This window comes from Centroberyx gerrardi, chromosome 12 (assembly GCF_048128805.1).
Source record: "Centroberyx gerrardi isolate f3 chromosome 12, fCenGer3.hap1.cur.20231027, whole genome shotgun sequence".
Classification (NCBI taxonomy): Eukaryota; Metazoa; Chordata; class Actinopteri; order Beryciformes; family Berycidae; genus Centroberyx; species Centroberyx gerrardi.
The window spans coordinates 8,818,028-8,829,026 of NC_136008.1; the positions used below are offsets into that span (position 1 = coordinate 8,818,028).

General features: G+C 40.8%; 1 protein-coding gene across 1 annotated transcript; it reads left to right on the forward strand.

Annotated features, from left to right (window-relative positions):
- The first annotated feature begins 827 nt into the window (after window positions 1–827).
- On the forward strand, window positions 828–10,580 carry ifnlr1 (interferon lambda receptor 1). Its single transcript, XM_071926641.2, has 7 exons — window positions 828–1,164; window positions 2,002–2,128; window positions 3,961–4,133; window positions 4,500–4,684; window positions 5,308–5,449; window positions 6,009–6,139; window positions 7,159–10,580. The coding sequence occupies exons 1-7, from the start codon at window positions 1,122–1,124 to the stop codon at window positions 8,131–8,133; spliced, it is 1,776 nt and encodes a 591-aa protein (XP_071782742.2). The 5' UTR covers window positions 828–1,121; the 3' UTR covers window positions 8,134–10,580.
- The last annotated feature ends 419 nt before the right edge of the window (window positions 10,581–10,999 follow it).

Below are 10,999 nucleotides of genomic sequence, written 5' to 3' on the forward strand. Positions count from 1 at the left end.
ACTGTAACATGTTACTGCCTAACACTGAAACAGGACACATGGCTGTTGACCCTGTGACCTTTCAGCTCCGGGATAGTCACTCTAACCGCCAGACCACCCTGCCACCCCAGGGTGTCATAGTTAGCTGCTTACCTGTACTGGCAGATATCTTGAAGCAATTGAGAACCATTAGACAGACCTTGAACTCTGTCCTCTGCTGTGTGCGCTCGCCATTTATCTTTCGCAATGGATTAACAATTACTGCAAAACGGTTATTATGACTGCATGAGTTTTACATCAGGGCAAAACAAGGTGTCTCTACTTGTTTTCATCATCATCATCAATCATCACGCTAATAGTGTCATTATAGTGATGGAGACATAAATTACATGCCGATTCATGAATTTATTCATTCAGTTATTTGTTTGCGCACCACCTGAACTGTGCTCAGAATACTGACGCACTGAATCATTATGCACCAAGACGCTGCTTAAATCTAATCAGATGCATAACAATGCCTATGAGCTGACATCAGCCTCCATTCACACTCAAGGGTGTGCGAACCAGGTATTCACACCTTGCGTGGCCCTGTCGTGCACTTTGAGAGTCCTTTCACTTTCTATATTTTTTTGCAGTTTGAAGTTTGGAACGTTTCCCGTAAATTGCACCACCAGATATAACCTGAAAGACAAGTACTGGCGGAGAGAGAGAGGGGGGGGGGAGAGAGAGAGGGAGGGAGGGAGAGGGAAGCAGAGAGAGACAGAGAGAGAGAGAGAGAGCGACAGCAAGGGGGTGGAACATACAGCAAGTGAAAAAAAACAGGAACAAAGTGATAAGACGTTCCAAAGTTCACCTGCACACCTGACGATGGCCACTCCTTTCCCAGGACAGAGCAGAGATGGTTCAGGTGTGGAGGCCAGGCAACGTCCCAAACGCCTCGACCGCTTGAATATTATGTTGCCCCGTGGATTTTGATTGTGGTTTTGTCTGGGAGAGAACTGAGAGTTTTGGGAGGTTACCTGGTATTTTGTATCTGTGGAGTATATCACATGGTGCCTGTGTGAAGAAGTCAAAAACAGAGGAGCAACAGCTGGAGAGTAGGACTTTGGTCTCTTTCGTGCGGTCCCTCATACCCCGTGAAGATGTGGTCTATGAAAGTCATCACCCTGCTCCTGCACTGTTACGGTGAGTTAAATGGGGCCAACGCGGATCGTTCTTTTGATTTACAGAAGTTGATTACTTTCTAGGCAGTCCAACGTTCAGTCGAGCGTTTTCTTTCCCGAAGTAGTCCTAATACGAGTAATAAATAATAATGGCAATAGTGATAAATCGGAGTAATAAATTTGACAGATAGAGTCCTCTGAGATTCCCTTCTAATCAACGAGTCCCAGAACCCCATGAGGACTTTGCTCATTCTAAATGATAGTGATCAATGGAAAACGCAATTTCATTTTAGTGTCTGACTGATGCGGTTTGTAATATCGACTATATTATTGTGCAGCTTATAAAAATGCAAATTTTGAAAGGACTACTACTCTGTATATAATTTTCAACCTGATGTCTTTCACATAACCGATAAACTACATGGGCTATAACATTAAAGCCGTAATATGCTCTGGGTCGGTAAACCAGGGTTCTGTGTATATGGCTCCATATTATGAAAATGTGTAAGTATGAATTGCTCCAGCTGAAAAATACACTGAAATATATTGCCCAAACTGAGGGATGGCACTGTTTATCCCATTCCTGTATCTTTTTTATTTTTATTTTTCATTTTGTTACAGTATAAAACAGTCCACTTACTTTGCTGTACTGTAACACAAAACAGCACATTTTGCCTTCCTAGGAAACATCAAAAACAAGGTTGTGATATTGAATTGATGTTGTGACAGGTAGGGCACAAGGTCAGGTTGAAGGCATGAATTATGGATAATGGATGTGGATATTCATAACGATTGTTTTATAGCTTAGAAAAGGGACCTGATTGAAGTGAATTTTCTCTCCGTCCCTCCTTTCCTATAGGCTGTCTTTCTGCTGCTGATTGGAGGCCGCGCTTCAGCTCCAGAAACTTCCAAAACGTACTGCAGTGGGATCCTGTGGAGCCTGACGTCCCAGGGGAAGAGGTCCGCTATACTGTCCAGTACTGGAGGTGAGACACGGGATGACAGTTGGGTGATTATTATACCTGTACTTCCATTACCCTCCATCACCTCTGTGCCTCCCTGTAGAGAAACACATGGAGAGCAGGAAAAGGTGTTTGTGGGAAACACACCCAGCACATACTGTAGATTTCCTTGTCAAGAGACCGGTACCTCAGCTGGTGAATTAGATGTACGCCACAAGTAGCTAGATGTCCTGCGGGTTTCTATGGGGCTGCAACTAACGATTATTTTCATTAGCGATTAATCTAGCGGTTATTTCTTTGATTAATCTATAAATCATTTAGTCTGTAAAATGTCAAAAATAATGACAAATGCCCATCACAAGTTCCCAGAGCCTAAAGTGATTCTTCAAATTTCTTACTTAGTCTGACCAGCAGCCAAAAACTCAAAGTATTCATCATATAATGATATGAAACGTAGGAGGAAAGCAAAAATAATCTTAGCATTTGTGAAGTTTAACCAGCAAATCTTTGGTATTTTTGCGTGATAAATGACTAAAACAGTTGATCGATAATCAGAATTATAATCGATTCATTTTCTGTTGATCGACAGCTCTAGAAGAAATTGACTGTATCCGAGGACACTCTGAATCAAACGTGAACCTGGCACATATTTTCTTCCCCTGTACCCCAGGAAGTTTTAGCCATTACTGTAACATATGCCGATAGCGAATGTTATTTTAGTCAAGAACTAAAAGTGATGTGGTGGGAAAGTTGCAAAGTGGTTTTCTCCGTTTCTTTCTCTCTCTCCGCACATAGTTTCAGAAATGGCTGGGTGGCTCTATCAATTTATCGCTCCACAACCAGCCTGTGTATTTGAGCTATACTGCGCTGCGGCTTGGCTTCAGCTTGCCTTCCCGTGGCTCAGACACAGCGCTACAGAATAGTTACGGGACCGTTCCCTCAGCACGGCCTCGCAGGGCGGAGAGAGAGAGAGAAAGCTTTCAGGACTCTTTTATAGCCTGCAAGGAGCATTTTTCTCTTTCTTTTTTTTTTTTCTTCTCAGTCTCCACAAACGGTCTCAACAAAGTGGAAATGTCATCTCGTCTAATTACTCATGACGCAGTCTCCCAGACAAATGTCAAGTGCCACCCCGATCCTATTGACTTTTCTCCCGGCCATTGTCACATGGAATTGCTGCTGCGACTTCCCGGCGTCAAATCAGCCGCGGACGAAGATTGGCTTAACTACGGTCACTCAATATCAGTTCCTCGTTAGGCACAACGCTGGCAATTGTCTTTTTCAAAGAGTGAGCTCAAATGATGGATTGATGATAGGGCAGGTTTCACGTGATGTTTTAGTAGCCATGTACGGAGTTGCTTTAGTGCAAATAAAAAAACAAAAATGTTACAATGACAATATATGTCAGTTGTAATAAATTAATATGCTACATATTGGAAGGGTTTAATTCCAAAATGTTATATCCATTTTGGGGGAAAAAAAAAAATTCCCTTATGTAAAAATGGAAAAATACAAATGGTTACATTCTCTAAAATGTTTATTTTGGAAGTAAAGGGCTAAATCTATATATTAATCTCAACAATAGTTAATAGGGAATTGTATTATCAAGCGTATAATCATTATAATTTTGTCAGCCAAGGACTTAACTTATCATTCTTTTTGTCAGAGTAGGTATCACTTTTTTTTTTTTTTAAAATAGTAGATAACTCATAATGGAATAAAAAGTTTCAAAAAACTTCTCCACAGCACATTTTAGCCTTCCTACTCATATTCCATTCAATGAACCTACAGTAATATACAGGGTGTAGATGTGGTTCCAGTTATCAGTGCTTTATCACCTTGTTTCCCACTCATTCCAGTGATGCAAAGGATCAGCAGCACCAGACGAAACTGGAGTGTCAGAACATCACTGCTCTGTCCTGTGACCTGACTGCAGAAACCCCGTCTGTCTTTGACGTCCACTACAACGCTCAGGTCCTCGCCAACGGTCGTGTCTACGGCCGCAGCTACAGATTTAAACCTATAGCAAAAAGTAAGAGACTCTAGAAACAAGAATTCGTAAGAACTTTTATGTCTTTTCCAGTTGTGATCTTTAACTTATCGCTCATGATTACACTGACTCTCTCCAGCCTAGTTTTTTCTCCCATTTAAAAATCGATGTCACTGAATCAATTTTCTCCAACAATTTGTATTGTTTGTTTGTATTGTTAATGTATCTATTTATATTCTGATTCTGATTCTTACATAACAACAGAATAATATTCTAACCCCTAATCCTAAAATCAATTTCAAAACAGACACGGCCAGAGAAATGGCCATGTAAAACACAGCTTTTGACGTTTGCTCTCGTTCTCTCTTTTATCCATCTCTTTCTATCCCTCTCTCTGCCTCTCTGTAGCTGTTCTTGGTCAGCCCATCTTGTCTGTGAGCTCTACTGTGTCATCTTTACTTGTGGACGTCACGCTGCCCTCGGGACCAAGCGGCATATCCATTGCGGACATTTTCAAAAACACCAAACGTCAGCCCTTCAACCCCGCAACTCTCTATACTCTCACTATCACTCACCCAAAGTGGGCTGCACAGGTGGGTCTCCAGCCAAACACTGCATACTCACACATGCATTCAATCACATGAGTTACCTGCAAGCACGAACACCTGCTCGCATTATTCACACTCCTCACGTCAAATCAAGTCGGATTTATTCATGAAGGTTTGTCACAAAAGTGCTTTTCAGAAAACAAAGGACGCAAATACTCATAAATACAAGAGATGATAAAACACAAGGTTGTGATTAAAACAAAAGATAAAACAAATATATTAGCAATTCCAAAATACAAGGTCAGAGCTTAACACAAGGCCGACCTTATCTGATGTTTCTGAAGTGACACAAAGTCGGCCTGCTGTGATTATTAAGGGTTGTAAACCGCTGCTGATTGATCATGATTTCATTTTCTGCACTCCGTCTGTTTAGGTTAGTTAGGTTAATTATTGTTATAATTATGCATTACTCATCATTTATGCATTTTATTTTAATTGCAGTCCTTTTCCTAACCGTTTTCCTTTGTTATTTAAACATTTTTTTTGTTTCTGTGTTTCTCTTAAGTTAAATGTTTTTATAAGCCCCTTAGGAGTTTTCTTGTTTATCTGACCTGTACAAGCTCTAGTGGACTAACAGCTAATATCCATCTGACTCACTGTTTCTCCAGGTCAATACAAGCACAACGGGCCAGTTTGTCCTCAACTTGAAAAACAATAACACCAAGTACTGCGGCTATGTGGTCTACAAGCCAAGCTTTGAGCTGGGTCGCCCCCCGAGTGAGAATACCTCCTTCTGTGAGACACTGCCAGGTGAGGACAACACCGACCACAACCTGCTCTTCTGGTATCTTATCTTCACACCTTCTTGCATACACTCGCATACTTGTACACTCACATGACGGTGAGTAATTCAAAGGAATAAGTTCCCATGACTCAGTGCTTGGGCAGCTGTCCTTAGCTCTATTGTCTATTGCAAAACATGACAATAAGGAATGTACACTACCACATAAGGCATCTGTATTGCACAGGTAGCCTACATTGGCATCCACAATTTAGAAAATGCACTGAAAACATAAATTTTTATTATATTATTTTTCAATGGGGGATTTCCACTCCTATACATTTCTACTGAGAAAACTTCCTGGTTACTGGAACAAGGGACCCTGTGTAGTTATTGGTACATCCAGGAAAATACAGTACATACTACATTACAGGCCTCTCACTGTATCAGTGTCTCTCCATAACAACATGCCTGTGCTTGTTTGTCACAATAGGAATTTCATAACTTGCTGTACTGAAGTGCTCCAGGCTCTCTGATTTGGCAGGTGTATTACTTTCCACATGTATGACACACTCTCTTCCCGCTCAGGTAATCCCTGGATGCTTTTTCCTTGGTTCCTCGTGGTTGCTGCTCTTCTGGTGGTCATAGCCGCAATATCAGTTGCGTGTGTGTGTTTCTACGTGAGCGGTGGAAAGGAAAAGAGCCTGCCAGAGATCTTGGTAAGACAACCCCGTTGGGGATTCCCCTTGATGTGTGTGAGAAGTTACAGCACCAGGAAATGTTTCCTTACCGGAAAACCAAGCCTACAGGCGCTTCCCACACCCAGCCTGTTTGGTTCGAGTCCTCCGAACTAAACAGAACCAAATCGGTTCGTTTGGGCAGGTGAGAGCAAACACAGGATATGAAGTCCAGTCGCAGGCTTGATTGATGCTCATATTCAACTATTTTATTGTAAGCTCTTAGCTGGTAAGAGAAGCTGGTAAATAAGAGAAGATAAATAAAGCCTATGGGTGCAGTAAAGTGCAGCATGATTTGTTTATGTCATTCACCAGAATAAACCATGTTTTGATTTTCGCCCCATGGCAAAAAGTATGATAGTGTTGCAGGAGGACAGGTCACCAAAACTGTCCAATGACTGAGTTACCTGTCAGTCCATGTGACCCTTATTTACAACTTTTGGTCTGTTTCTAATAAGGCAGTGTGAACCCTGAATTAAGTAGATGCAAAGTGCAACAATGAATATTTTCTTTGTAGTGAACCATGCCAGACATGTTCCAGAACAAAGAAAACAAACTGTAGGTGTGGCTACACCCTCTGTATAGATGTTTATGGTATTACTAGGCAGCAACCTAAGTGTCCATTACACAGTGAAGCATTGCTGTAATTCAAGTGAAACAATGTATGAGTGACGCACGGCAGCTTGTCTGATTACAGGCCTTTGTTATGGTGAGGTGTGTGGTGGTTGTGGTTGTGTGGTGGTGTAATCTGAACTTTTCCAGTCACACGTTTAACTACCATTTGTAAATTGACCTTATCATGAATAAGTTGTTTGATTTCACTCATCTTTTATTATGTTAATGTTTAATTCCAAATTTTATTCCTTTATATAAATCATGTTTCATTTAATCTTAAGAATTCTGATGAGCTCAGTAGACTTCACATAAAAATCTTAAAAAAAACACTTAAATAAATCACTAATTTGACTTCAAAGGTTCAATTTTGTTTGTCTTCCAAACAGGTGTCGAGTGGCAACATCCCGCCTCCAGTGCTGCAGTCTCCAGATAAATATCTCTACATTTCCAAACCGGAGATTTGCCCTAAAGGTGACCAAATTATTTACAGCACTATCCAGGTGAAGCCAAACGTTGTCCCTGTTGGGTCTGGAGGCTATTCCCCCCAGGACTTCATCTGCCAGCCCCTGCCAGGGAGCAGTGGTTCCTCCATGGGCATGGGACTACACAGTCCAACAGCAGGGCAGCAGGACACCAGCGCCCAGTCCTCTGACATCTACAGCGCAGTGGGTGTACACGTGCCTGGGGAGGAGACTGAAGGATTTCAACAGGCTGCTAATGAAGACAGTGGAGGCACTAACCTCCCACGGTCCTCCCTTCCAAGGAAAGTAAGCTGGGATAAAGGTGGAACAGGCCCAAAGCTAATCTCACATGTGGCACCGCCTTCACCTGAATTGGACTCTCAGGGGAGCAATTCAGCCGGGCCGCTGTTGTTGCCCACAGTGCGGGATGTGAATGGACAACTGATCTTCCCTGCGCTCACATTTCAGTCGCAGAGTGCCGCGGCTGGCGCCACATTGCCTCCTCACCCTGAGGGCAAACTGCATTTATCAGACCTGATACACTCCGGGGAGGGGGGTCCTTCGCTGTCACTGTCCTTACACAGCTTAGGGGGTTCAGAGTGGTCAGACTCAGGCTATGATCAGAGTACTGTCAATACCCCCAACTCATCTTTCCCGCCCCACGATTCCCCAACCCAACTCCTCCTTCCTGCTTTTGAATCAGGTTATAAACAAAACTGGATGCCAGCTGCACCTCATGGAATAACACGTGAGGACAGCTGTGAACATGGGATGACAAACCTCCTTTGGAGTTGGACTGATGCCAAAGAAGAGGAAGAAGAAGAGGAGGAGGAGGAGGAAGGAGAGGAGAGAGCAAGGGAAATATTTCTGGGAGGTTGGGTGGTACAAATTCAAGACTAATTCTCCTCTCTTCTAATCGCAAAGGCATAACACCTGTTTTTTTTTCTCTGATTTGGGTCCTCAAATGACAGTAGAGACACGATTCAGCTCAGTGAGCTTTCAACAGGAGAGGAGGAAGTTGATGGGCGTTGGTGACGATGCAGACAAATGCCTTTTCTTGTCTGCTGTGTGGCTGATGATCCAGATCCATGGTGAACTGCTGAGTCATACTCAGCAACAATTGGCCCTTTAAAAACACTGTCCATTCCAGTGCTAGTTTGCTTTTACAAAACCACTGTTGTAAAATGTTGAAAAGGAAGTAATGTTTAATCGTATGCCGTGGGTTTCTATTTGTAAAAGTTCCTGCCGGAATTGATATGCATAATTTTGTGAAAGGGACACCTGCTCTAACAAAACATGGAAAGCAAAAAAATAAAACAAATTATGGTACTTTTTGAAGGATAAAGGTAAGTCAAGTCTGTGGTTAAAAAAATGATAACACACTTACTTACAGACTGAATTCTTATTTTAATTCTTATTTCATCGAACTTCAAGTTAATTTCTTCCAAAAATGGATATAAACTCTGGAAATGAACTCTTCATTTGCTGATCAGTTGACTTGGGTTTACATCGGTGCGTACCATATGAACCAAAATCTGGACAGTCATGAAAGTATAGGAAATGTGAATAAAGTTCATGGTGTTGTTTTTTTATATGTTTGCTATATACTATGAAGTCATTTTCAGTACAGAAATAAGTATGAACTTTTCCAACTGAATTACCCACAGCACAGAGCTTTTTCATGCTCCTTCAGCATCATGGTATATATTTCAGGGTAACTACAGTGTTGTTGTTTTTTCTAAACTTTGCCATGACAGGCTAAAGCTATGTTCAGACAAGCAGCTAAAATCATTTTTTTCCCCGCATATCTGGGTCAGATATTTGTCCGACCAGTAAAAAAAACCAAAAAAACACACATGATGCAGTCTTTTCAGATTGGTTTTAAACCACATTTGTTTGAAATGCAATTCAAAACACATCTCTGAAATTCAACTCAGCCTGACCATCAGATCAGATTTCAAGTGTTTTATATTTTCGTCTCTCCCCACGAGTATTTGGCTATATATTATATATGTTACTATAATATGTTACTAGCTTGGTGCAGCGCCCAAAGTTGTTGGACAGAAAATCGTGCACACCTGCGTTGTTACTATGACGACCGATACCCTAATGACAGCAAATGATAATCCTGTCTAAACACACAAATCCAATCTGGTCACTTGTAAATTGCAATATGGACAGTCAACCTTAAAGATTAAATTTGAAAAACAAATCCGATTGGCTGCTGTCTGAACGTAGCCTTAGTTACGGTCCTGGTCCCCCTGTAATGTTCCAAACCGTTTGAAATGCGAGTAGAATGACTGAATTTTCTACTTAAAGGAATATATTCTTATTCTTGTATCATATTTCAGTGTTATCAGTGATGTGTAAATATACAGCATGATTGCATTCGTACATATAAAAGGAATATGTTATATTTTTTTCTTAAACTTTCGTGAAGTTCGTTGTGTTCCTGTCATTGTTTGCTGTTCTTTCAGGGAATGAAATGACAGTGTTGTAAAAATACATTTGAGTGTTAGGTCATGGTACAGCCCATGCCACACTGATAACAACTAGGCATGTAAAAGCCTACGTGCAATCTTTTACACACAGTTGTAAACCAATAAAAACATCAGGTGTGTTGAAACAATGTGATGCGAGTCACATATGAACAGCTTGTACAGTATAATACTGATATATAAAACTATAACTTTATTTTTTGTCTGTATGTGATGATTGTGAATTATAATTTTCACTAAACTTTTATGTTGAAAAAGTTCGGGAGTTGCATTCCAAAATGAGATATTCATCATTTAAAAAAAAAAAGCTAAACCTACCCATACAAAACGATTGCTGGCTTTAAAGTAAAATTCACTATTGATTACTATTGTATTAAGTTGTTGTATTTAGGCCTTTACTTATAATTACAGAATAGCAACATTTTACATAATAAGTTGAACCTCAGGTAAAACATCAAATGAATACGATTTTTTTAAATACTCTGTTACCAGACTTTGATTTTATATGTAGAATCCTTGACTGGTGAAAATATTTTGTTTATTTTGAAGCTATGTGATGTCTTGAACCACGGTTTTCTTAGTCTCTTAGTCCTGTCACTTTGTCTCCAGGTGAAGTGTTAATCAAATATGCCAGAGCAATATATGCCACCTGTGTGACATAGTCTATTAAACATTGAAAAGTATTCAAACAGGGCAGCGATACTTGCCACACACATTCTATGGCTCAAACAATAAAGAGGCGAGGTGCGTTGTGCAAAGGATCCAAAGTGCAGCTCATCAGCCTGTTGCCAGGTTACGCTTTCAGTCAAGAAAAATAAAGGAAATGAATAAATGATCCCATTTACAGAATGACTTGTATAAGAATGACTATTTTAATCAAAGTTTTCTCCATATGAGGGTCCAAAAATCTTATCCAATGGGGGTCTGTGGCTTTATGTGTGTCTACTTTGGGGTCTGTGAAATGAAAACATTTGTCTGGACAAGTCTGGATACACCGAAGTATATCCAGTATCCCAAAAAAAACATAAAATTAGTGTGTGCGGGTTATGGCATACCTGTGACAGCTCCTTTTACCCCAGGTCTGCCCATTTGACAAAACAACGAGGGACAATGTAGCCACATGGGAAGCTGTCCAAGGCATATCATGAGCCTTGGGTGGATCTCCGATTCACTGTCCATTGTGTGCCTTGTTATATAACCCCGATAGAATATTTCACAGTAAAAGCCTGACCTATAAACAGGTGACACGGACAAAATAACAGAAACAC